Raw genomic sequence first — 27,947 nt, forward strand, 5'->3', positions numbered from 1 at the left:
TGCAACCTCCGTTTTCGAGGCCTACCAGAGACTCCTGCCTACCGTGAGGCTGAGAATGTGATACAAAAAGTGGCTAGTGCGCTACTATTGACGGATGGAACCGAGGTGAGCCCAGAGGACATCAAACTGGAAAGGGCACACAGGGCGCTGGGCCCGACAAGACAGAATCTGCCCAAAGACATCATCGTGTGCTTTCGAGAATATGGGATGAAGGAGAAAGTGTTACAAGCAGCTCGCAAAAGCACAGAGTTTAATGGGACACCCACCGCATAGAGGTATATCAAGATCTGGCAGCGGCGACATTAAGCGGAGAGCTGAATTGAAACCGGTCACAGCGAAGCTACGAGAGATGGACATACGCTATAAATGGAGACATCCTTTCGCACTGGTGTTTTATAAAGAAGGCAAAATGCAGCAGATTCGAACGAGAGCAGAGGCACAGCAACTGTTCCCAGAGGGGCTGGCCGAGATCCCACCAAGTGCAGGAGGAAAAAGAGGCCACTCGGGAGGGAGGGCCACCCAGCCAAAATGGCAGCGAGCAGGACGCAACAGGCTGCAGAGACAACAATCAGCAAACCGTTTGACTTGAGATTCCCGGGGCTGAAGCAAGCAATCTTAGCGATTGGAGAATACAGCCCCCATGGCGTGCTGAGAGGACTGAAAAGATGATTGAGTGGTATCAAAAGAGGGGTATATAGAGATGTGGGGGGGGAGGGATTGAGATGCTTAAAGTATTGATTTTACATGTATATAGTTGAAGTTATGTATCAATGCTAGAAAAGAACGACAATAGGGTGTGGAGGAGCCACTTCCTTCACGGGTAGCACCTAGCAACTAGAAGAAGAAGGGTGCTTAAAATGTATGAAGAGGAGGGGGTGGGGGGAGGGGAGGGAAAAGGGGGAGGGGGAGGGTGGGAGGAGCAGACAGATATGATATAATCAAACGAAGGGAGACCCCGTGGGGAAGGCCAGAGGAAGCCTGGAGGTACGAACAATATAAAAGCAAATGTCATGGCTCTTAACTGTGTAACGTTGAATGTGAGAGGGCTTAACTCCCCGCAGAAACGCAACCAGATGTTTAGAGAAATGCTGCGTTTGAAGGCAGATGTTGTGTTCCTCCAGGAGACGCACTTGAAGCGCGGGCATGAAAAATTGGTCAAACATAAACGATATCCCCTAATATACTATGCATCTAATATTGCAGGAACCAAAAGCAAAGGGGTCCTAATAGCGCTTTCCAGTGCGTGCCCATGGAGTGTGAACGAAGTGATACGGGACCCCGGGGGAAGGTATTTGATTCTGGTGGCCTCAATGCTAAATGTGCAGTACACTTTGATGAATGTGTACGCTCCCAATGAAGACCAAGGGGGGTTCATAAAAGAAATAGAGGGAGTAATTAGGAGGAGAGCAAAGGGCCTTCTATTGATTGGAGGCGACTTTAATGTCACCTTAAATCCGAGCGTAGATAACTCAGGGGGGACAGCAGGCTATGCCCAAAGGGATAGAGATGCAATGAATGAATGGATGGCCCGCGAGGGCCTTGTGGATATGTGGAGGGAAATCCATGGGACTGAAAGGGACTATACATATTTCTCCCCTAAGCATAAAACGTACTCACGCATAGATTACTGGTTGGGGGAGGAAACCTTTCGAGGCAAAATTTATAGGACTAAGATTGAGCCTTGCTCCTGGTCAGATCACTGCTCGGTCAGCATAGAGCTAAGCCTTATAAGAGAGAAGAGGGGCCACAGGAATTGGCGTATGAATGAAGCACTTTTGTTAGACCCTCAGCATGCAAGTGCAGTGGAGAAATGTATTGAGGAATACATCCGGTTGAATGACAATGGAGAAGCACGACCGGTGAGTGTATGGGAAGGTATGAAAGCGGTGGTGCGAGGGCATATCATTGCGCTGCAATCTCATGTAGATAAGGAAAGGAAACAGGGAGAGGCCACACTGCGGCAGCAACTAGACAATCTGGTAAAGGCACATAAGGCAGACCCCAGGGATAATGAGCGAGAGAGACAGATACAACAAATACGTAGACAACTAAATGAGACCCAACTAGCGGAAATAGCAGCTCAGTTACAAGCAGCGCAGCAGGAGCACTTTGAGTTCGGGAACAAGGCTAGCAGGTTATTGGCCCGTAAACTGCAAAAACGAGCACAACGTAACTCTATAGCTGCTATAAAGTCGGAGGGTGGAGAGATGTGCACCTCCACAGGGGCTATACAACACGCTTTTTGGGAATACTATGGCCAGCTTTATGAGAGGGAGCAAACTGCAAATAGGGAAGAGCAGGAAGAGTATATAAAGGACCTGGGCTTACAGGGGGTTTCAGAGAAGGACCGGGATGACATTTCAGCGCAAATAACAATAGAAGAAGTGGAAGAGGCGATAACAGGGATGCCTACACATAAGGCTCCAGGCCCAGATGGCTTCCCAATCAGATTCTATAAGATGTTTAAGAAATGGCTTGCCCCCCTGCTACTGCGGGCGATTGGGTCCTTCGACGAGGAACATTCACTGCCATACTCTTGGAGAGTGGCAGAGGTAGTACTGATCTTGAAGCCAGGGAAGGACCCGCAGAAGTGCGCGTCGTACCGACCCATATCCCTGCTAAATAATGACTACAAAATCTTTACTAAAATTTTGGCCAATCGATTGGGAGGGATAATGCCTCGTGTGGTCCATCAGGATCAAGCGGGGTTTATTGAGGGACGTCAAGGCAGTGACAATATAAGAACCCTGATGCATGTGATCCAACAGATTGAGGAGGAGGGGAGCCCAGCCCTGCTGCTGTCGATAGACGCAGAGAAGGCCTTTGACCGGGTGGACTGGGCCTTCCTGCAGTCTTTGATAGGGAGGATGGGCATGGGTGAGAGATTTGACAAGTGGATAAATCTTATATATGATAAACCTCTAGCCCTACTTAAGATCAATGGGGGGTTAACCGAGCCGGTCCAATTGTATAGAGGCACGAGACAGGGGTGTGCTCTGTCTCCCTTGCTGTTTGCATTGTCGATAGAACCACTGGCCAGGAAAATTAGAGAACAGGTTGATATTAGAGGGGTGGTTCGGGGTTCCCGTGAGCAGAAAATAATGCTTTTCGCAGACGATATCTTATTGACAGTTTCGAACCCGGTGCTGTCATTGCAGAAGGTGATGGAGATATTTGAACAATATGGGAGGATGTCAGGATTCAAGATAATATGACAAAATCTGAGATTCTAAACCTGTCAGTAGACCAGGATGATATGAGAGAGATACAACAGCGTTACCCATTTGTATGGGCACAAAACTCTATTAGATATCTGGGAGTGCAGATAACAGCAAAAATAGATCAGCTATATCAGGCAAACTACCCCCAAAAAGTAAAGAACTATTTCTGGAACTAGATAGATGGGAAGCCAGGACAGTGTCATGGTCGGGTCGAATTAATGCAATAAAAATGATTATACTACCCAAGTTATTATACATGTTCATGGCCTTACCGGTGCCTATTCCGCGTTCCTTTTTCCAGCAACTGCATAGAAAAGTATTTGCCTACATCTGGAAAAAGAAACCACCAAGAATCCGTAGGAGAGCAATGCACCACCCCCCAGCATTAGGAGGGATGGGTGTCCCTGATTTTTTCCTATACTATCAAGCAGCCCAATTAAAAATTTTGGCTGAATGGCAGCCCAGTAATAACAAGAAATGGCTCCACTGGGAAAGGGCATGGATGGGCACTAAATATTTAGGCAATGTGTTATGGGGACCGAAACAACAGATCCTGACAGCTCTTCGCAAGATGCCGGTAGGACTAGCTCATCTGCTTAACACGTGGCTACAAGTTAGAAATAGAGTGTTCCCAGAGAGGCAATATTTCTTACAAACGGCTATAAGTGATGCCCCGGGTTTTTCTTTGGGGACGGAGGAAAAGACCTATCAAATGTGGGCCCGCAAAGGGCTATATAGGTTGGGTCAGTTATGGGATGAGAATGCGGTAAAAGATTTTGAGATAGTGAAGGAGGAATATGACTTATCCCCCAGGGACCTCGTGTACTACCACTGTGTGAGAGACTATATTCAGAGGAAAGCAAGGGATGAGCTGGAGCTGGCGGAGACGGGCTTAGAGCGGGCGATAAGGGTAGGAGGAGGGAAGGGATGTATAACTAGACTCTATAAGGCTCTTTTGCTCATGGGCTCCCCGATTGACTTTTATACAGACAGATGGGAGAAAACGTTACAAAAGAATTTCCCTACAGGCTGGTGGGCTAATAGCTTCAGGTTCCTGGTGCGCTCATCAATCACTCAGCCGATGATTGAAAGTGGGTACAAGATATTGTTTTGGTGGTACTATACGCCCCTACGCCTCCACAAGATCTATCCAAAGATATCTAAGGACTGCTGGCGCGAATGTGGGGGGCAGGGATCCTTTTTACACATCTGGTGGGAGTGTCCCAAGGTATGTGCCTTTTGGGAACAAATTATAGCTATAGTCAATGAACTGGGCACAGGGGGCTATACACGCCAGATAGAATACTGCCTATTGCATGCCCGCCCACAAAAAACTAGAGTACAAGAACATAAGCTTATTGTTCAGATATTTGCTGCGGCCAAAATGCAGCTGGCAAGGGCTTGGAAGACACGGGAAACTCCACCCTTGCAAAGAGTGGGATATAAAGTAGAATATATATACCAAATGGCAAAACTGACTGCGATGAGGAAGGGTTTGCTAGGGATGTTTCAGAAAACATGGGGCCCATACGAGGAGAAACGTGAGAAAATCTGGCTCCGGGGGGGAGGGGATAGCAATGGGGGCGAGGAGGGGAGGGAGGGAATGATGGAATAATAGTAAAGAAGGAATTATATTGTGTTGATAAAGTTGGTTGTGGGATGTTTTCTAATAGTAAGTTATTCCGTATGTGTCTGTTCGATCAGTGATGTTTCCACATTGATGTAAAATTTCCATAAAATCTTTAATAAAATATGGTTAAAAAAAAAAACAAATAAGAGTGCATGAGTAAATCATGTAGGATTGGAAGTGGATTGATAGATAAACATAAGATAATGATATCAGGACAAGATATAAAGTTCAGTCATGAGGATGTAATTAAGATGAACAAATAGGAGGGCTCCATAATAGTTGTAATTGGAATAATTTGGGAATCAGATCGTTATGGGGAATCTTTTTTGTACGCCTTTATGAATAAGTAAGTCTTTAGTAATTTTCGGAAGATTGTCAAGTCGTGTGTTATTTTTATAGCGATTGGTAATTCATTCCATAGTTGTGTGCAGATTTTCTGCTCTGCAGTTTATATACCCCCTGTCCTCCCAGAGCATCATGCTGTGACCTCTGGTTCTGGATCAGAGGTTCCCAAGCCTGTCCTGGTAGATTCCCAGCCAGTTGGCTTTTCAGAATTTCTGCAGTAAATGTGCATGAATTAACGTTTGCATTGCAGTGGAAGCAGTGCATTCTGAGCTGTGTCTGCAAATCTATTGTCCATATTCTGAAACTTGACTGGCTAGGAGGGGTCCTCGGGACATGTTTAGGAAGCACAGGTCCTTTTTGAAGGAGGTTTTTTGAGTGGAGGACAAGGCTAAACGTTAAAGCAGTTGGTTGAGAACCAGGTGAGGCAGGGTTCATTTTCGTAGATATGGTTTATGGTTCATTTTATTTAATACTAGTAAAAAAGGCCCGTTTCTGACACAAATTAAACGGGCGCTAGCAAGGTTTTCCTCAGAGTCTGTATGTTTGAGAGAGTGTGTGTGAAAGAGAGAGAGAGTGAGTGACAGGCGAGAGGAGGAGCGGCTGCAGAGACTGCGTTGTAAGACTCGGGCATTTGCGAATGATTTGGGCTGGGGTTTAAAAACATTGATCGCTTCTTTTCTTTTTTTGTAGCGGCCGCTGCTGCTCAACAGGAGAAGCAGCAGCAACCAGACAGCGTTACTACTGGCATCTGTGGGTGGCGATGGGATTTGATGCGCCGTGGGGGGGGGGTGATGCGCCGAGGGGGGGGAGGTGCTGTGGTGCCGTGCTTGTAGTTTTTTGATGCGCCGCTCCCTACCACTTGCTCCGAAGTGGCAGGGAGCGGCACACTGACGTTAGTGTTAGTGACGTCATCCTGGCTACGGAGCCTAGCTCAGCAACTCCAGGAGCCACGGACACAGGCAGTCCCACATTAGAACGTTGGTGGTGAGAATTATTATATAGGATACTGCCTTTCCTCTGGAAGAAGATAAAGCAGTAAACAACTAAAATCAAATTGAGTTAAAATAGGAAAAAGGAACAAACGACAATTACAATAGGCAAGAGAGAGAAAAAGAAAAAAAAATGTGTGGATGTTGGAGGACCTTCAGGCACCTGTCATCACTCAGATGAACACCAAAAGCTTTCTCAAAAAGATTGGGTTTTAAGAGAGGATCAATACTAGACAGTTGCATGGGGACAGAAATCTAACCCGTCCCTGCTGCAAGTAATCTCATCCATCCCAGCTCCCGGCCTGCCCAGCCTTTGCCATGCCACAGTCACTTTGACCCTCCCCCAAGAAAGCCAGATTCTACAAGCAGTAAAAATTCTAGTAAAAGTAACATAAATCATTTTCTTCTGTACTCTTAAGACAACAGATGTACAGATTAGCAGGACCCAAAGCTCCAAAACAAATGAAGTCAGAAACAACAACAGTTTATACTTAATTGTTCAACTACCGTTTGGGTTTAAAAAGGAAAACCATGTGCATGTAAGGACTGGATAAATGAATTAAAGCAAAGTTTAAAGCAAATGCCCTTAATATGTAATACTTGGTAGCAATAATGAAACAGTGATAGAATATTCACATAGTAAGCAGCCTGAGGCAACAGATTTATTTTCCACTGAACATAATTAGCTTTGTATAAACTTGGCAGCTAACACTGTGCTGAACAGGACAACGTTGGCACATTTACACTGACATTGGACAGAACGTCTGCATAAAGGAAACCCTTCCCTCGTTATTCAATACCTTTGTGAAATAGTAGTAATCTATTTAAACAGATTTACCCAAATGACTTGACCTACCATAAGCAAACATAAGCAACCCATCCATTTACCGGTTCATCTAATCATTAACAACAATGACTCAGAAATTACCTCCTACCAATCTTCTTACCCTCCATATTCTTCCCCTACCTCTTCTTCATCGCTCCACTTCCTTACCTATCCCTATCCTTTCTATCCCATTTACCCTTGTTCATTTGTCCTACCACATACCTCCTTTGTTGATTCAGATACTACAGATTGTATTCTCTTGTTACTATGTAAGCCGCATTGAGCCTACGATGAGCGGGAAAGCGCGGGATACAAATGTAATAAATAAATAAAAAAGTAATAAAGTCAAGTGCATTTTTATAATATACCACTACATAAATATAAATAGGAACAAGTATTTACTCCAGTATGGCAACTGCAATTAGTTATAGAGGAAAAGACTTCAGACTCCCGGTCACAGCTGTTTACGTTCAAAACTAAACTAGCTGACCGCTCTGCTCTGCGTGTCTGACATTCAGTTCACGCTGGCGAGAATCCTCATCAGTCATAAAAACCTCTTGCACATCGATCAGTTGAAAGCTGGTGGTCCGTGAAGGTGCTGAGAAGGGCTACTAGGTTGTCCGGCTCCTTAAGAAGCTACGAGCGAAGCGGGAGCTCGCCGTTGGGCTTGGACTAGTTGAATTTGCCCTAGCACAAACCACAGCTAAGTATTATCTGAGTAGTTACAGTTACACATCGAATGAATATATGAAATTGATAGATCGATGTGCAAGAGGTTTTTATGACTGATGAGGATTCTCACCAGCATGAACTGAATGTCAGACACGCAGAGCAGAGCGGTCAGCTAGTTTAGTTTTGAACGTAAACAGCTGTGACCGGGAGTCTGAAGTCTTTTCCTCTATAACTAATTGCAGTTGCCATACTGGAGTAAATACTTGTTCCTATTTATATTTATGTAGTAGTATAAACCACTGCAATCCACAAAGCAAAAGGAGCAAATTCCCACGTGCTATCCTTTTCTTTTAATGTAGGCACAGGGGAAAAAAAAAGATTTTAAATGCTCCCAGGTTTCAACCTAATTCATGTTTAATGTGGAATATAAACATAATAAGTAAATAGATAGAAGGTGTGAATGTTGAGCACCTGATTCTCATAACATGATCTCTGTTTTAGTGGCCCATTACCAGGAGAGAAAATAAAATCTCTGCATAAATGTTAGCGTTAGGGTGTCCCTTTAAACAGCTCCTCCAAATGACACACTGATTATAATTTATAAACAAATTACTACTCTACGTATGAAAAATTATTCCGTTATTATACTTCCTCTGTGTACGTCTGTATGCTACATAAGTCAGTATGTTTGATAATATAAGTGAGATTAAGTAAAAATGCTACCAACAATAAAGAACAGCGTGGATGCAGCAGCTCATAGGTTTTTTGCTTTGTTTTGAGTGTACGGCGATGACGGCTGTGCAAGGAAGGGGAAACGGAGACTATCCTGTGTTCAGTTCCCTCCCACCTCTATTCCAGCCCTGGATGTCCTCCCCACACCTACCTCGCATCACCCTGGTGGTCTAGTGGCTTGCTTCTGGGCAGGAAAGGTTCCCACGCTTTCCTGCCTGCTGCCGCTGATCCTCTCACCGCGGCTGCTTGTTTAAAATGGCCGCCGAGAGTGGATAACAGTGGACTACACTTAATTAGTAGTAGTAGTAATTGCCTGTTCTATAAAAGAACGTATGTACTGAAATCTAAGCACAATTATACCCCCTCCAATGGGTAACGAGAGATTTGGATCAGGAAACTCACAGCAAACAGACCTGACACTGGAACTGTCAGTATCAATAGTCACATAACAGAAACCTGGAGCAGAGAAACTTGACACCAGGGACTTGGTATATAGGTTCGGTAGCAAGCAGGCAGCTTTTGAATTGCTGGAAATAGTCCTAGCAGCTGTGTTCAAATAAGCCTCAGATAATTGCGAACGCTTAAAGGTGCAGCCATGAGGACTATTTGGCATTGTTTTCTTCTATTCTGGCGTCTGAAGGTCACTGGCTGGTCCAATGACTTTTATGCCCTGCCAGATTCCCAAGCTGGATCTGGTCCATGTCTTCATCAGCGTTTTGCTCCAATGTGAGCAGTGAAATTTAGTAAAGCAGACAAGACTACGAATGTTTTAAATAAAATTCATTCTTCAATATTCTTTTGAGTGCCTCTCTTCTTGTTAGTGAACCAAGAAGCAGAAATGTTTTAGTCTTATTCTAATCAGAACCACCAAATTAACAGCAAATCAGTTCATAATTCCAAACATGCACAGGATGGGACCTGCTGGAGGGATTTGGAGGATCTGTATTTTAGGTTGATTGCTGTATGCTGTAGTTTTATCATGATGTTTTTATTGTCCTGTGCATCGCTAGAGGCTTAGATTAGGCATTAAAAAATGTAGGAAGTATGAGAGACGCAAGCCAACACCAGCTCCCACAGCTCATGTTTTACGTGCATCCTTAAATCCTCTTTTTACCACTGTCCTCTGCACTAGCCCCGAGCATGTTCAAAATACTGATAGCTGCTGCTATTTTCACTGGCAGACCAATATCCATTTAGTAATAATCTCCTCAGCCCCAAGGCAGATGTAAAAATAAAAAGCAATAAAAAAATACATTAGAGGCAGTTCCATTTTATGTATTTTGTTTTTATCCATCATGTCTTGTATTTATTTATGTGTTAAAAAGTTGTTTGGTTTATTACTCTGTTTTTCCTTTTTAGTTTGATTACTATTTTCAGAGGGTATTTTAGATCAAGGACTAATATTACATCCAAATGGATATAATCTCTAACAGCACTGAATCTATGAAATGTGTTTCCAGAGAATGTGGGTCAAGACTAGTTGAGTTTAAAGTGGGGAAATCAAATGGAGCATGGCTTATGGAATAACTTCTAACCCCTCTTTCTTTGCGTGCACACAGATCCAGCCTAGCAACGATGATGTGGCAGTGGAGGGTGAGGGAGGTCATAGTGGGGGAAAGTATGCAGCAAGACCCAAAAGAGAAAATTCAGAAGTACATAAACACAAGCAGCAAAAGAAAAAAAAAAACACAGCTGGGCCTTCAAGACTGTGGCAAACGAATCCCCGACACGGGACGTGTTTCGGAATTAACAACTTCTGCCTCAGGGGTCCAAAATAAAAGATGCTCTTGAAAATAAGGACAACAGATTTTTTAAAAAATCCTACGCAGTTTTTGTGAAACTGATACAACACATAAAACCTCTGCAATGAGCATTGCTCTGATAGTTTGTGTCCAGCATTTTCTGTTTAGTGCTATGTGTTTAGTGAGTTGACAACACACATACAAGTAGGACTCCTCGTTTTGCATTCACTACTTGGTGTATTTATTGACCCCTGATGCAGACGCTTTTTTAGCGTCGAAACACGGCCTGTGTCGGGTCGTTATCTTTGATATAATAAAGACTGTTGGACTCACGTCTCCAGTGGTGAATCGTCTATTAGTCTCTACTTTTGCCTTCTGTGATTCGTCATCGTAGAGAACTTTTACTGTTCTATATTTCGGTTAGTGAAAACCCAACAAAAGGAGCAGTTCCCTATCACTGTAGCTACTGGAACTCTCTTTTTCATAGGTATACTTTAGATTATTTTGGGGGACGTTATTTCACTGGAAGCCCTGATCTACTTTGGCCCATTTTCAAACTCTTGTCTTTTCATTTGGGTCTCCTCTTTTCTGAGAGGTGGTCTTGTACTGTATGTCTCAGATAATCTAACCACTTCAATTCTGCATGGCGGACTTCTATGTAGAAAAGAGAGTGCTACATATAATGTTACACAAAAATCTCTCAAATACAATGGCAAAATAGTACTTTAGAAAAACTAAAGTTCTGTGACGTGCATTAAGCTCTAAATGATAAGGGAAAAAAAACCTCTGAAACCGACCCAACCTCCAACCCGAATAATTGTCTTTTTTTTTTTTTTTATATAAGTTTATTAAATCATAACAATACACCACAGAAAATGCAACAGAACAGAACAAAACACACAATGAGGCTTATTTTCAAAGCACTTAGCCTCCCAAAGTTCCATAGAAACATATGGAACTTAGCCTCCCAAAGTGCTTTGAAAATATGCCTCAATATGGTACAGAGTGCTGAGTTCTAACCCTAAACTTAGTCCTTATTGGATAGAAAAAGGTCTAAAGACTTCCATTTGCGGATAGCTGATTTGTGTCCAGACAGGGAGAGTACTGCAGATTGCTCATATTTTTTATAAAGCAGAATCCAATTCCACCACACCACCACATTCACATGGGAATTATCCTTCCGGTGCGAAATGACCAGTTTCAGCGCAACTGAAACCAAAAAGTCATACAATAACTTATCATTGTCCGTGTAGAGAAATGATATACAAACAGATTTCCATATCACATATTTAGGTAAAAAAGATTCTTGGAAACCAAAAATCTTTTCCAATTTTTCCCAAACATCTGACCAAAATGTTACAAGAGGCGGACATTCCAACAGTAGGTGCATGAGGGTTCCAGTTTTGTTTTTACAGGACCAACACAAATCACAACTAGAGGACCCAGACAGTTTACTCTTTCTAGGTGTCCAGAGGGCCCTGTGATACATGAAGAAGAGGGATTGAGTTATTGCAGCCGACAATGATGCCCAGGGGCCAGTCGACCAAAGACGCGACCACTGGACATCCGACAATACATCATTTAAATCCAATTCCCACACATGTTGCGTGGAACTGCGTGACGTGGCAGCACTGGACCTCAAGGCTTTGTAAAACAATGAGGCCGCATGCTGCTGCCGGCACTGAATGTCGATAAAACCAGAAAGAATGGTCTGCTGGGATACCCCATTTAGTGCCCACTTTTTGGAATTGACAGCACTATGTAACTGATACCAATGCAAAAGTTGAGAGTTAGGGATTTGAAATTCTGCCTGTAACTGGGCAAACGTCTTCAGAGTACCATCAGAGAATAATTGTCTTTAATAACAAAGGTTGGAAAAACTCAATGGGTTCCTTATCATTGGCATTAAAAAAAAAAAAAAAAAACCCTTAAATTCTATCATGCAAAAATGCTAAAACCTCACAGAACTGACTATCCAAGAAAAAGAAGTGAAAAGATTTTTAACTTAGCTTCAGCTTCCAAATGCAGGTGAAAAACATGTAGATATCAGTCCAACACAGCATTTTAATAACAGCATTTTTTATGCCACCAAGTTCTAAGCGGTTAACAACAAAAACATTTCATCAAAATCATACAACATATAAAGTTCAATCAAAAACCAGAGAGTATAAACATGATTATGAAAAAGTACAGCTGATGCATCAATTAAGAGGTATCGCTGGAATAAATTTTTACAGCTCGTCAAGTGCATATACTGCTGGATTCTGTATATCGCGTGAAAATCAAAGCGTATTCTTTAACAGTGCGTGAACTGGTTAACTAGCTAATCAGTGCTGTCAATTGGATGTTAAGCCGTTATCACCACTAATTTGCATTGACTTAACACGCACAACTTTCCAACTGTATTCTATAAAGTGCGTGTAAATTCTAAATTATATAGTTGAAAAGAGGGCGTGGTTTCTAAAATCTATGCACGATGCTATAGAATACAACTGCTCTGCACCTAATTTAGGCGTTTGGATTTACACTAAGTAAAACATGGTGTAAATGGCTGCGATTAAATTTGGGTGTTTAACGGAGGAAAAAGCCTCAAACGAACCGCTAAGGCACTCCTTCTGTTAACAAATCAACTGTAGGGAAGACCTGCGGACTCATCACTGGTAGCCAGGAGGTTTTTTTGCCAGTGATGAGTCCGCAGGTCTCCCTAAAGTTGATTTGTTAACAGAAGGAGTGCCTTAGCGGTTCGTTTGAGGCTTTTTCCTCCGTTAAACACCCATCGTTGTATATGTAGATATCGTGTGTTTGATTGGTTATTATAACAAAACTGGTATTCTACAAGCTTCACTACGATAGTTTGCGATTAAATTTGGTCATGTGGAGAGGCTGTTCTATAAAATTTAGGCATACCTTTGAGAAGATGCCTAGGCGTTTTGTTTTTCAGCGCAGTGGCGTAGCCAAGGGTGGGCCCAAGCCCACCCACTTAGGGTTGAGGCCCACCCGGTTGTAGCACACCTATGATGTGGCTGGCAGGGATTCCGAAGCCCCACCAACTGAAAACTCTCAACAATTGTCCATCCTGCATATCTTGTAAGTAGCAGATCTTCGCCTGCGGCAAGCAGTGACTGATACATACTGCTGGCTTCAACCCCACAGCCTTCCCTCTGATGTATTTCCACCTATGCGGAAACAGGAAGTTGCATCAGTGGGAAGGTTATGGGGGGCAGCATGAGCAGTGTGTATTAGTTGCTGCTCGCTGACAGTGAAAATCTGCTATTTAAAAGGTATGTGGTGGGGGGGGGGGGGAATGTTTGAGAGACCATATGGCATGCAGGTGAGAGGAGTGGGATGGGGCAGGATTCCTCTGCCCACCCAAAATTAGGCGTCTGGCTACGCCCCTGTTTCAGCGCAGAATTTTCAGGCAGTAAATATAGAATGTAGCCATAAAAACCTTTCAAAGTTCATAACCTCTGCTATTTTGTTTTTAGTGCTAACTAATCGGCAGCAATCAGCTGATGGTAACGCAAGTAATAAGGCCTGTGAAGATCACAGGTGGCGTAGTGGTTACTAAATCTGTCAAATATCCAGGACACTTAAACCATGTAAAATTTTAAAAATTAAAGTGCTTTAAAATCACGGGAAGAGAAACGAGATATTGGTATTCAGGGATAGGATTAAAGGAACACTTTGACCTCATCAAGCCAGTTTTGACTGGAAGGCTTCTTCACAATTTTTGGAGCACTAAACTGTAGCACCCCTGAAGGGAGATAGTGAAGATGGTGGGATTAGATAAGAACACAAGATAACTTTTATGCTAACTTTATCAGATGAAAGTCCATCGAGCCCAACGTTTCTGGGTCTGAGTGGCCAGTCCAGATCCATAGTACCTGCAAATCTCAAAAAGTAGATCAGACTTCTCATAGCTCATTTCGAGGGATAAGTGGTAGGCTTTCCAAAGTCTACCTGGATAGTAAATTTTTATGAAATAAATGCGAGGAAAAAAATATTTATAGCCTTGAGTTAGAACTATAGGATCTCTCTCAATGTTATGCACTACCTATGGGTAATAATCTTTTTGTTTTCTTGTAGGGTGTGGTGCATACTATAGGTGGCTACATGATCTTTACAGCAGCTACATTTAAGTATGTTTTTGACTTCCATCCTGACGATGTGTACTGGTGCACAGCTGATATTGGATGGATAACAGGACACTCCTACGTCACATATGGACCATTGGCCAATGGGGCAACTAGTGTCTTAGTAAGTCTGATAAGAGATTTGTTCTGATCTTATCTTCTTTCTTAAGCAGTACGAAACTCGCCTTAATGCTTCTTGTTCCAAATCAGAAGTAAATCCTGAAAGCCAGATAAGTGCTGGTCAAGGAACTCTGTATATTTCTCTGTCCCAGGAGGGCTCACAATCTAATTTTGTACCTGAGGCAATGGAGGGTTATGTGACTTACCCAAGATCACAAGGAGCAGCAGCGGGATTTGAACCGGCCACCTCTGGATGTCAAGACCAGTGCTCTAACCACTAGGCCATGCCCATACTCCATTAGGGTTCAGTATACTTGTGCCTCTGTGTGACAAACTCGTACTCAACATGTGTTGTTATAGGTCTAATAACATAAAACAGAAAATGTCGTACTCTCCCAAGAAATAAATGCAAAATCCAGTCCTCCATTATATTACGTCTGCATTTGTATTCTGCAATTACCTCAAAGTGTAGATAACAGTCGATCAGACTGAGAAATTACATACATTACTCCAGTCTGAACCTCTCCCCAGTTTAACATAAACAGTATTTACAGGCTAATCCGATAAATTTTGTGATAACACTTCCAGGAAAATGTCAACATTTTAACATGGATTTCTAATTTTCAGGACCTGTGAACAGTTTTTCATTTCAATCGCTCATTTTCAGTTTGAAGGTCTTCCCATCTATCCCGATGTCGACCGCATGTGGCAGATCATTGACAAGTATCAAGTGACCAAGTTTTACACAGCACCAACAGCAATCAGGTTACTGATGAAGTTTGGAGATGAGCCAGTTAGAAAGTAAGTGAGGTTTCACGCTGCTGTTTCTCGGCTAAGGCGCACGCTCGCGTTACTTATCCGTTGTCCCAGATTGTGTCTTTGACAAAAAGCATCTTGATGGGGTTTAAAACATGTAGAAGATAAAACTTCCAAAGAAGTTTGCTAAGGAACGTGTCAGTAGATGACAACCAACAAGTCTGTCTCGTCGGTTCAGTTTTATTCCTGGTGTGTTGCAGTAAACGTCAATTAATCTCTGGCTTTCCTTTTGCAACAAAGGATCGTCTGTCTATATTCCATGCTTTCTTGAATTCACATTTTTCTTTGCCACCTTTCTTTGAGAGGCCAGGCCGTGCAGTTGCCACCTTCTGCGTGATTTGTTTTTTTTGCCTGGAATGCTCTTCAGGAGGAGATGGTGGAGACAGTGGCGTAGCAAGGGCGGTGGGGGCGGTCCACCCTGGGTGCATGCTGGTGGTGGTGGTGGGTGAGTCCTGTTCTGGGGCAGAGGGAGCCAGTGGTGCCGACAGCTGCACGACTGCTCCCAGCAGCTAGGAATGCACCCGGGGGGGGGGTGTCGATGCGTCGGGGGGAGAGGTGTCCTCCTGCACCCTGGGAGGGTCGGATGCCGCTGCACCCGGGTGGCAGCCGATCTAGGAACGCCACTGGGTGGAGACAAAGAGGAAGGTCGTGAAGCAGTAGAAACACCTGCTTAGAGCATCAGTTCAGCCCCTAATTGATAACAGCATCTGGTTTTCTCCAGAAATGGAAATGTAATGTTTTATAAAATCCTAGTTTTGAAGAGGAAAGGGGGAGGTGATTAAAACCAACAGCTTGCGGAATATCAGCAATGTTATACACCTGTTTATTTTTGCTAAGCTCCATTTTTGGAATATTAAGATTGTATTGTAATTGTTATACAAAGTGAAATTGTAATGTAGGATTTGTCATCAATAAAAACGTTGAAATATAAAATAAAAAGCTCAGCTTTCCAGGAAGGAGAGTGCAATGCAGTATCATTACTCTAGATTAAGGGAAAAAAATAAAGTTTTATGATTTCTCTGGGAAAAAAAAAAAAATCCTAATTTTGGAATGCAGCAATTTTAACCACCTTTCAGGCTTCCTTTTTTTTTTTAAATAGAAGTTTACAAATATAGTATGGATCTCCTGTTTCCAAAATATCTTCCCTGTTTTGTCTTTGATTTATCTTTGCAACATTAATTCAAGTAATTTTGTCTCATTTGTTTTCTTATCCATAATAGATTTGTTTCACTCTTTAAGTATTATTGAGGAGGAGTAGCCTAGTGGTTAGTGCAGTGGACCTTGACCCGGGGAACTGGGTTCGATTCCCACTGAAGCTCCTTGTGACTCTGGGCAAGTCACTTAACCCTCCATTGCCCCTGGTACAAATAAGTACCTGTATATACTATTGTGCTCATTTTCGAAAGAGAAGGGCGCCCATCTTTCGACACAAATCGGGAGATGGGCGTCCTTCTCCCAGGGTCGCCCAAATCGGCATAATCGAAAGCCAGTTTTGGGCGCCCTCAACTGCTTTCTGTCACGGGGATGACCAAAGCTCCTGGGGGGCGTGTCGGAAGCATAGCGAAGGCTGGACTGGGCGTGCCTAACACATGGGCATCCTCGGCCGATAATGGAAAAAAGAAGGGCGTCCATGACGAACACTTGGCTGACTTGGTCCTTTTTTTTTTTTTTAACGACCAAGCCACAAAAATGTGCCCTAAATGACCAGATGACCGCCCCCCTACTCCCCCAGTGGTCACTAACCACCTCCCACCCTAAAAAAAAATTTTTAAATATTTTTTCCAGCCTCTATGCCAGCCTCAAATATCATACCCAGCTCCATAACAGCAGTATGCAGGTCCCTGGAGCAGTTTTAGTGGATATTGCAGTGTACTTCAGGCAAGCAGATCCAGGCCCATCCCTCATCCCCCCCCCCCCCCCACCTGTTACACTTGTGGTGGTAAATGTGAGCCCTCCAAAACCCACCACAAATCCACTGTACCCACATGTAGGTGCCCCCCTTCATCCCTGAGGGCTATGGTAGAGTTGTGGGGTTTGGGGGGCTCAGCACACAAGGTAAGGGAGCTATGCACCTGGGAGCTTTTTCTGAAGGTCCACTGCAGTGCCCCCTAGGGTGCTCGGTTGTTGTCCTGGCATGTGAGGGGGGACCAGTGCAGTACGAATGCTGGCTCCTCCTATGACCCAAAGGGCTTGGACTTGGTTGTTTCTGAGATGGGCGTCCTCGGTTTCCATTATCACCGAAAATCGGGGACGACCTCTCTAGGGCCAACCATCTCTCTAAAGGCGACCTAAATGTTGAGATTTGGACATCCCCGACCGTATTATCGAAACGAAAGATGGCCGCCCATCGATAATACGGGTTTCCCTTTGCGGGGATGTCCTGCGAGGACACCCTCAGGAAAACTTGTGCGCCCCGTTCGATTATGCCCCTCCACGTAAACCACAGAAAGGCGGTATATCAAGTCCCATTTTCCTTTCCCTTCCATTAGTACAGTTTTAACTGTCTCAGAATAATTCTGTTAACAGGAATTTCTTTTTCAAAATACCTTTATAGTCCAACAAGTGTTTACCTGCAGAAAGAGACAAGTGAAAGTAGCCATGTTGGTCATAAAAAGCAGCATGGTAAGGGGGAAGAGAGTATATGTAAAGCCCGTGTGTACTTTCAGTGGATGCATTTCCATATGTACATGCCAAGAAGCAACTCCCATTCTTGCAGCTGATGCATTTCTTGCATGTCTGTCCTTTTTGAAAATGAACTTGTAGGTGTCGCACAGGGTTTCATAATTGCCTCCATTGAGTCTCGTCTAACTTAAGATAAGCTGTTTATTTTATTTTATTTTTTTACATTTGTACCCCGCACTTTCCCACTCATGGCAGGCTCAATGCGGCTTACATGGGGCAATGGAGGGTTAAGTGACTTGCCCAGAGTCACAAGGAGCTGCCTGTGCCTGAAGTGGGAATCGAACTCAGTTCCTCAGGACCAAAGTCCACCACCCTAACCACTAGGCCACTCCTCCACTGTTGCTACTATTTGAGATTCTACATGGAATGTTGCTATTCCACTAGCGAAGTCGGCCCTTGCAGATCACCAATGTGACCGCGCAGGCTTCTGCTTCTGTGAGTCTGACATCCTGCACGTACATGCAGGATGTCAGACTCACAGAAACAGAAGCCTGCGCAGCCTTCTACATGGAATGTTGCTAGTGGAATAGCAACATTCCATGTAGAATCTCCAGTAGTAGCAACATTCCATGTAGAATCTCCAATAGTATCTATTTTTGTTACATTTGTACCCTGCGCTTTCCCACTCATGGCAGGCTCAATGCGGCTTACATGGGGCAATGGAGGGTTAAGTGACTTGCCCAGAGTCAGAAGGAGCTGCCTGTGCCTGAAGTGGGAATCCAACTCAGTTCCTCAGTTCCCCAGGACCAAAGTCCACCACCCTAACCACTAGGCCACTCCACTAGCAACATTCCATGTAGAAGTCGGCCCTTGCGGATCACCAATGTGGCCACGCAGGCTTCTGCTTCTGTGAGTCTGACGTCCTGCACGTACGTGCAGGACGTCAGACTCACAGAAACAGAAGCCTGTGCAGCATTCTACATGGAATGTTGCTAGTGGAATAGCAACATTCCATGTAGAATCTCCTATAGTAGCAACATTCCATGTAGAATCTCCAATAGTATCTATTTTATTTTTGTTACATTTGTACCCTGCGCTTTCCCACTCATGGCAGGCTCAATGCGGCTTACATGGGGCAATGGAGGGTTAAGTGACTTGCCCAGAGTCACAAGGAGCTGCCTGTGCCTGAAGTGGGAATCAAACTCAGTTCCTCAGTTCCCCAGGACCAAAGTCCACCACCCTAACCACTAGGCCACTCCTCCACTGTTGCTACTATTTGAGATTCTACATGGAATGTTGCTAGTGGAATAGCAACATTCCATGTAGAATCTGTAATAGTAGCAACATTCCATCTAGAATCTCCAATAGTATCTATTTTATTTTTGTTACATTTGTACCCTGCGCTTTCCCACTCATGGCAGGCTCAATACGGCTTACATGGGGCAATGGAGGGTTAAGTGACTTGCCCAGAGTCACAAGGAGCTGCCTGTGCCTGAAGCGGGAATCGAACTCAGTTCCTCAGGACCAGAGTCCACGTTTAGAGACTATTTCATCCTGCTAATGATCCAAAGTGACAGACAATGCCACTGGGGCAGAAAGATTTCTGAATTTCAAAATTCTGCATCAGTTTGCTAACACTTGAAGATACAGACTTAAAAACATCAGCCTTCACAGATGAGGAAAAGTCATCTTGTATTCACATATCTGAATTCTGTTAGTTAGGATGGTTTGACAGCTATTTCTGTGTACTCCATATTTCAACAGTCTGTTAAATAACATCAAATAAACAGTTTTATCAAAAGGCGTGAACCACCAAAAGAATCTGACCACATTTTCTTAGCCCACCAGTGCTACTGAAACCCTTCTTGGTGCCAAATTCAGATGTGAAGTTGGTTTAATATGGATTCACGATCTCTGATCTATTCACGAACTTTTGTACTGAAATAAGCTACCACCCAGTTCATCACCTTCCATAGACAACAAGTCACTTTTCTAGAGCTACTGACAAGACCGTTATCAGCTAGGTAGACTTGTCACCTCTCATCCCTGCCAGTGAGCAGCAAGGACATTGATCTGTAGTATTCTAGTGTTCAAATTCTTTGCTATAAGAAGTAGGGTGGTGGGCTTGATTGACCCTTTTGGATTAACCCTGCAAGGCTTGTCTCTTAATTTTGTTAGACTAGCAGCAATGAGATTTTTTCATTTGATTACTTGCAGATTCTGGCTCTCGTTGCAGGTATAGCAGGGAGTCCTTGTTGGTTCTGGGAACAGTTGGGGAGCCTATCAACCCCGAAGCGTGGCTGTGGTACTATAACGTCGTGGGAGACCAAAGGTGCCCTATTGTTGACACGTTCTGGCAGACTGAGACTGTGAGTTGAACTGGAATATTGTCATTAAGATTATATATATACTAGTAAAAAAGGCCCGTTTCTGACACAAATGAAACGGGCGCTAGCAAGGTTTTCCTCGGAGTATGTATGTTTGGGAGAGTGTATGTGAGAGTGACTGTTTGAGAGTCAGAGTGAAAGTGTGAGTGTGTGAGAGAGAGAGTGAGTCTGGGTGTGAGTGTGTTTGTGAGAGAGTGTGTGCAAGTGTGTATGTGAGACACAGTGTGATAGAGAGTATGTGTGTGTGGCCATCCATGTTACTCTGTCACCTGCCCCCTCCATTCATCCCTATCCAGCATTTCCCCTCTCTGCCTGAGGCCTGCCCTGCAATCCATGCTCCTCTGTCCCCTGCCCCCTCCATTCATCCCTTTCCAGCATTTCCCCTCTCTGCCTGAGGCCTGTCCTGCAATCCATATCCATCCATGCCCATCTGTCCCCTTCATTCATCCCTATCCAGCAATTCCCCTTTCCCTGAGCCCTGCCCTCCCAATCCATGGCCATCCATGTTACTCTGTCCCCTGCCCCCTCCATTCATCCCTTTCCAGCATTTCCCCTCTGTGCCTGAGGCCTGCCCTGCAATCCATATCCATCCATGGCCATCTGTCCCCTCCATTCATCCGTATCCAGCAATTCCCCTTTCCCTGAGCCCTGCCGTCCCAATCCATGGCCATCCATGTTACTCTGTCACCTTCCCCCTCCATTCATCCCTATCCAGCATTCCCCTCTCTGCCTGAGGCCTGCCCTGCAATCCATGCTCCTCTGTCCCCTGCCCCCTCCATTCATCCCTTTCCAGCATTTCCCCTCTCTGCCTGAGGCCTGTCCTGCAATCCATATCCATCCATGCCCATCTGTCCCCTTCATTCATCCCTATCCAGCAATTCCCCTTTCCCTGAGCCCTGCCCTCCCAATCCATGGCCATCCATGTTACTCTGTCTCCTGCCCCCTCCATTCATCCCTTTCCAGCATTTCCCCTCTCTGCCTGAGGCCTGTCCTGCAATCCATATCCATCCATGCCCATCTGTCCCCTCCATTCATCCCTATCCAGCAATTCCCCTTTCCCTGAGCCCTGCCGTCCCAATCCATGGCCATCCATGTTACTCTGTCACCTGCCCCCTCCATTCATCCCTATCCAGCATTTCCCCTCTGTGCCTGAGGCCTGCCCTGCAATCCATGCTCCTCTGTCCCCTGCCGCCTCCATTCATCCTTTTCCAGCAAGTCCCCTCTCTCCCTTCCATGACCCCCCCCCTCGCATCCATGCTCCTCTCTGTCCCATATCCCAGCCTGGCCCGCCCTCTTCTCCTCCCCCCTTCGCATCCATGCCCCCCCCCTTCGCATCCATGCATCGGGGTTTTTTTTTTTTTTTTCTTCTTTTAAAATTTACCCCGTGGCGGTTCCGGCAGCGAAGCGTCAGGGAAGGAGGCGGCGCTCCCGACGTCTAGGTTTCCCTTCGCTGTGTTCCGCCTTCTTTTGACGTCATCCTTGACGTCAGAAGAAGGCGGAACACAGCGAAGGGAAGGCTAGACGTCGAGAGCGCCGCCTCCTTCCCTGACGCTTCGCTGCCGAGCGATGCGATTGGTTGAGTGTCATTGCTCCGCCCTCGACGTCATCACGTTTGACGCGTGGGCGGGGGAGACACAATGGGATCTCACCCCCTTCACTTTTGGCTAAAAGAGGCTTCATAGAACGTTGGAGGTGCGTTTTATATAGAGAGATATGTATAAAAAGAGAGAGCTCACGGGTCTGGCTTCAGTTTCAAGCTCTGATTGCAGATTTCCTACATTTATCCATATTTTGTGTTGTCCCATCCCGTTACCCCCCCCCCCCCCCCCCCCCCCCCGACACACACACACACACACACACACAACCTTTCTTCCTCCCTTGCTTGCTTGTTTGGTGTATACAGCCCCTTAATTTTATTTGCACACTCAGAATTGTCAAGTCAGTTTCATTTTTCAAATAAGGTTATCAATAGAAATCAAACAAAAGAAAACATGGAAAAGAAAATAAGATGATACCTTTTTTATTGGACATAACTTAATACATTTCTTGATTAGCTTTCGAAGGTTGCCCTTCTTCGTCAGATCGGAAATAAGCAAATGTGCTAGCTGACAGTGTATATAAGTGAAAACATTCAAGCATTACTATGACAGTCTGACAGGGTGGGAGGATGGGGGTGGGTCGGAGGTATGCATGGGGACATCAAAGCATATCATTGATATTCTAACAGGATGGGTGTGGATAGGTGAGGGGTGGGGTGATCAACAGAGACATACAGCTTTATGGTTTATAATGGGCTAGGAACCCCAGATCCTTGTTAAGTCCTTTCTGTTGGGTGTTAAAATATTCAATCATTCTGACTTCAAAGGTCTTATGTTCTTGTATGGTTTTAAAGTTACCTTTCAGGATTCTCACTGTGAAGTCACTGGTACAGTGTCCTGGTCCTGTAAAATGCTGACCAACAGGGGTGGGAGCCCTACTGGCACCAGTATTGTTCATGTGATGTCTATGTAAATTGAATCTTGTCTTAAGCATCTGGCCTGTTTCTCCAATATAGCATCCTTCGTTACATTTTTTACACTGAATGATATATACCACATTGGAAGATGAGCAAGTGAAAGATCCCTTTATGTTTATGTCTATTTTTCAAATAAAAATTCATTCAGCTTCCAGAAAGGAATAAGCACTTATATAGCTTATGACATGTTCTTTCCTGGTGCAAAAACTAAAACAGAAACCGGCCTGTGTTTGTTTAAAAATAGCTATACCACCTTTTTCTGACAGACAGGTGAAAGCAGTTTACAATCAATCAATAAATAAAATGAAATAGAGAAGAAAAAAAAAAGACAGCAAACCAGACGTCAGTTAAAAATAGGACAGACACACAAACAAGAGTGCAGTCGGACCTACATTATCCCTCCTCGGTAGTGTCAGAATTGCTAGCTTTTCACCCAGAAGGTTGCTGCACTGCACGTCAGCTTCTGAAATGTGTTTTGAGGATCTGCAATACAATGAACCCTTTTCTTCAGTGACACTAATTCTTTGTTGCTTTCCCCAGGGAGGTCACGTGTTAACTCCTCTCCCAGGAGCCACACCACTGAAACCTGGATCTGCGGTGAGTTTTACATATCTGCCTATTTAAAGAGTCTGCTTGTGATCTCTACTACCTGGTCTGATGATTGCACGTGAGAATAAAGCTAGGGAACCTTGGAAGCACATGACTTGCCTTATGCTGGTTTCTACAGCTGAGAATTTTCACACAATCTTTGGGCTTAAGTAGTCTGAGGCCTGCAGTCAAAAACCCACCGAGCTTGGGGGTTGGGTGTTAAAGTTATCGTCTTCAGTGGAATTTTGTTTTACTTTTCAACTTGTAAACTTCTTTTCTTTTCCAAATTTCTTTTTTTTTTTTTTTTGGTAGACTTTCCCATTTTTTGGAGTTGTTCCTGCCATTCTGGATGAATCTGGGGAAGAACTCTTGGGGGAGGCAGAAGGTTATCTGGTAAGACACATTTCCAATATGCAAATTATGCACTTTAGAAAATTTGTTCAAGCAATAAGCCAGAATAGAAGCAGAGGTCCAACGGGCAGGAAGTATTTGTCATTTAGTCATGAAGCATGTCTAACGCACACGACCTCTGAGGGTCGGCTGATAGCAAAAGCTGAGCAGAGCTTAAAATCGTGTGTGTAGGGTTACCATTCGTCCGGATTTCCCCGGACATGTCCTCTTTTTGAGGGCATGTCCGGGGCGTCCGGCGGGTTTTGGCCGCACGCACGTTTGTCCGGATTTCTGGACAAACGTGCGTGCGGGAGGGCGTGCACAGCCTGCACAGACCGGCAATAGCGCTCCCCAGTCCGTCCTCCCCACCGCTGTCGTAGAGAACGCCGCTAACGTCAAGTAGGAGCCTGCACAGGCCTCGCGCTCCAACAGCCCACTTAGCTACAGCCTACAATGATTCCCCCAGGACCTTGGAGAAGCTGCTCCTATTGGTGGCCTTGAACATTGCGTCCAATCAGAGGAGAGGAAGGCGGGAGCTGTTGTGTGATTGGCCGGCTGCTGTAAAGTTTGTGTAGTCGTCGCGATGCTAGCGGGTCCGACTCCCGGACTTTGGACGCTTTTAGGCTGCAGCAGTGCATTCTAAAACGCTTCAGAGAGGCAGGCAGTGTGAGAGCTCCGGGGTTAGGGTGAACTGTCTGAGGGGTGTCGGTAACGTCAGTAATCAACAGCAATAAAACATAGAAACGAAAATTAAAAGACACCTTTTTGTTGCTAAAATAACACCGTTACTGCAAAGCTGCCAAGTTACCCAGTAAAGAAGTGATACTTCTTGGAGATGACGGGGGAGGGAAGGTGATGGGGGGGGGAGGGGAATATGCGTCAGGGGCGGGGCGAGTGTGTGAAAGGGGCGGGACAGGGGGCGTGAAAGGGGCGGGGCAAGTGTCCTCTTTTTATGAGGACAAAAAATGGTAACCCTACGTGTGTGTAGAGGGAGATAGTTTAGTTTTTTGTGTGTATTTGGATCAGATGATACCAGGGGCGTATCTGCGTGGGGCCACAGGGGCCTGGGCCCCCGCAGATTTTGCCCCGGACCCCCCTACCGCCGTTAACCTTCCCTCCCTCCCTCACCTACCGCCATCACCTACCCCGAGGTCCGCTTCCTCCGGCTTTTTAAAATATTGCTTCAGCTGGCGGGGGACCCCAACCCCCCCCCGCCAGCCCAGCCGTGATCTTTAACTTTTTCATCCTCGTTGTGCAGCGCGCTGTGAAAGCTGCATGCATCTTTAGTTCCAGTTGGATGGAGTCTGACGTCGCAGCACGTTGACGTTACAAGATCGCGGCTGGGCTGGCGGGGGGTTGGGGTCCCCCGCCAGCTGAAGCAATATTTTAAAAAGCCGGAGGAAGCGGACCTCAGGGTAGGTGACGGCGGTAGGCGAGGGAGGGAGTGTTAACGGCGGTAGGGGGGGGTTTGACGGCGGTGGGGGGGGCTGACGGCGGTATGGGGGGACTATAATGTGCCCCCTCACTCTAGCCCCTGCCCCCCCTACCGCCGAACCTCAGATACGCCCCTGGATGATACAGGGAAGCAGGCTTTATTTGTTAGGAGCCGGTCAGCATTTTAGGGAAGGGAAAGCTTGTTTTGGAAGGATGGGCTGTGCCTTAACCAATCTGAAATCGGGCTGCTTCTGTGCCGATGATGGTGCAGGACATCCCACAGGTCAGGGCCGTGCCTAGGGTCTCTGGCGCCCCCCTGCAGTTGGCCCTGCCCCCCCCCCCCCCCGAAAACGATCGCTACACTACCCGCCCTCTCCTCCCCAGATCCTTTTTTTTTTTGTTTAAATTTACCTCTGTCCGGCGGCAGCGTAGCGTTAGTGAGAAGGAGGCGGCACTCCCCCACCCCGACGTGTCAGTCTTCCCTTCGCTCAGTGTCCCGCCTTCTTCTGATGTCATTTCTGATGTCAGAAGAAGGCGGAACTGAGCGAAGGGAAGACTGACACGTCGGGGCGGGGGAGCGCCGCCTCCTCACTAACGCTACGCTGCCGCCGGACAGAGGTAAATTTAAACAAAAAAAAAAAAGAGAGAGGATCTGGGGAGAAGAGGGCAAGGTAAGCATGGTGCAGCGGGGCGCCCCCCCAGAGGATGGCGCCCTCCTGCCATGCTTACCTCGCTTACCGTGTTGGCACGGCCCTGCCACAGGTGCTTAGTGGATTATGTAGAAAGCTTCTGGAAGTTTCCTACAAAGATATCCATCCCAGCTCAAGTTAGTTTAAAAGAGCTGAGAGAGAACTTAGCAGTGAAAAACCTTTGGTAGCAATATCCAATATAACTCCAGATTTTATGTTTTATTATGATGTTTATTATAGGCCCAGTATTCAGCTGACAACACTGGCGTCAAACCCGGAAAATCAATGCCGGACACCGACATTGAATTTCAAGGTTTCTGGAGACAGCCAAGAGACAGTTAAGTGCAATGATCAGAGTCAGACTGACTTTTATACATATTGGTCAGCTCTTGTCCCAGTTAAGTGCCACTGAAGATAAGCATTAACCCAGAATGAGCCATTTTCTGGCCCGTTAAATTGCTTCGAATATTGACGCCTAATCTTCATGTATGGCACATCACAGCCAATGGGTCCTATCCAAGGATCTGAAATTGTAGAGATACTTGGAACAGCAAGTAGGGTAGTATTGTTGCAAAATTGCTGAGGTTCTGTCTTTTTTAAATTTTAATTTACTTGGGATTTAGCCTGCTGTGGACTTGTGCAGGAATAGCTCAATTTTGGAAAGTCTTAACCCAATATGTCTCCAGATTGTGGAAGGCAAGTTGGAAATATGACTCTGGACTACTACTGGGTCACCCTGCTTTAGTCCACCCCATGCCGCCTGGCTTTACTGGGTTTGTTCATAAGTCTATTATGGTAGCAAAGCAAGTTATTTTAGCGGAGTGGCTTTCATATACCCACCCGACGCTTTCTCAGTGGCGAGCCCGTATGATAACATTGATGAGGATTGAACGGATGGGAGTTATGTATTTTAAGCGGCAGCCTGGAGTGCGCTTTCAACGTACATGGACTCCTTTCCTACATACATTGACTCCTGCTGCTAGAAGCCGACTGTTACATTTCTAGGTATAGCCCTGTGATTAGATAAATATTCACTGTCAGTATAAAGGGGAGGGGAAGGGGGGAGGAATGGGGGAAAGGGAGGGGTTTTGAGATATGTTAAGTTGTATAATGTTGTAGATGATCATGCAGTGGTGTGTACAAGGGTCTTTTGCATAATAATAAAAAAGATTAAAAATTACTTGGGATTTAGCTTGTGTATTTAGTAGCAGTTCAAGGCGAGTTGCTTTCAGGTGCAGCTGCTATTTTTTGCCTGTGGCTACAGGGCTTACAATCTGTTTGTACTCCAGACAGTACAGGGTTAGGTGATTTGCCCAAGGCCACAAGGAGTGTTGGAGGGATTTCAGTGTTGCCTTTGTCTGTGCAATCTTGCAGGTGTTCAAACAGCCTTGGCCAGCAATAATGCGGACAGTATATGGAAATCGCGAAAGGTTTGAGACCACTTACTTCAAGAAATTTCCCGGGTACTATGTTACAGGAGATGGTAAGAGCCAGCGAGTCACAGTACGAAAGGAGCAGCCTAGAGATGCAGACAGAAGCAGCGCTGGTTACTTCAGCTTTCACCTTCCAGAACATCCTCTAGGCTGCTCTGACTGATAACGTGTGTGTGTGTGGGGGGGGGGGGGGGTTCCTCTAGTAGCAAAACTGTAAAAATAAATAAATAAAACAGCTTTTCGTAGTAGCCATCAGAATATGAAATTATTAGGGCTACATTTCTGAAGTAGGCTGTAAAAAAAAAAAACTGTAAGGCTGTTTTAGATTTTTTTACTTTGTAATTTGTATGTCTTTTTATTTGTATGTCTTTTTATTTTTATTCTTTAATTTGTTTAGAGCTTCATTTTGATTAAAATATGTAATTGTGATTAAAGCTATGTTTATTTTTTTTTCCTCATTGTTCAGTGGGAAAATAAATAAATGACCTTATAATCATACGATTAAAATTTAAATCGAAATGTGGCCCTATAAATTATCGATGTATGCGTCTCCTTTGCACAGAATGCTTTACACTATAATTAGCCATTGAGCCCGTAAAAACGGGCTAGTAAAGGAAGGGGGTGGTTTGAAAGCCCCCCCCCCCCCCCCCCCCGGAGTCCCCT

The 27,947-nt window shown here is 45.0% G+C and overlaps 1 protein-coding gene across 1 annotated transcript in view; it reads left to right on the top strand.

The window, feature by feature from the left end:
- The window catches only part of ACSS2 (acyl-CoA synthetase short chain family member 2), a 107,719-nt gene that overhangs the window by 60,510 nt on the left and 19,262 nt on the right, over positions 1-27,947 (top strand). Inside the window, 6 exon segments of the mRNA XM_030212463.1 lie at positions 14,244-14,414; positions 15,078-15,211; positions 20,085-20,217; positions 23,291-23,347; positions 23,651-23,731; positions 27,226-27,334. Of these exon segments, the coding sequence (XP_030068323.1) occupies positions 14,244-14,414; positions 15,078-15,211; positions 20,085-20,217; positions 23,291-23,347; positions 23,651-23,731; positions 27,226-27,334 (685 nt within the window).

The sequence above is a fragment of the Microcaecilia unicolor genome, chromosome 8 (assembly GCF_901765095.1).
Source record: "Microcaecilia unicolor chromosome 8, aMicUni1.1, whole genome shotgun sequence".
NCBI lineage: Eukaryota > Metazoa > Chordata > Amphibia > Gymnophiona > Siphonopidae > Microcaecilia > Microcaecilia unicolor.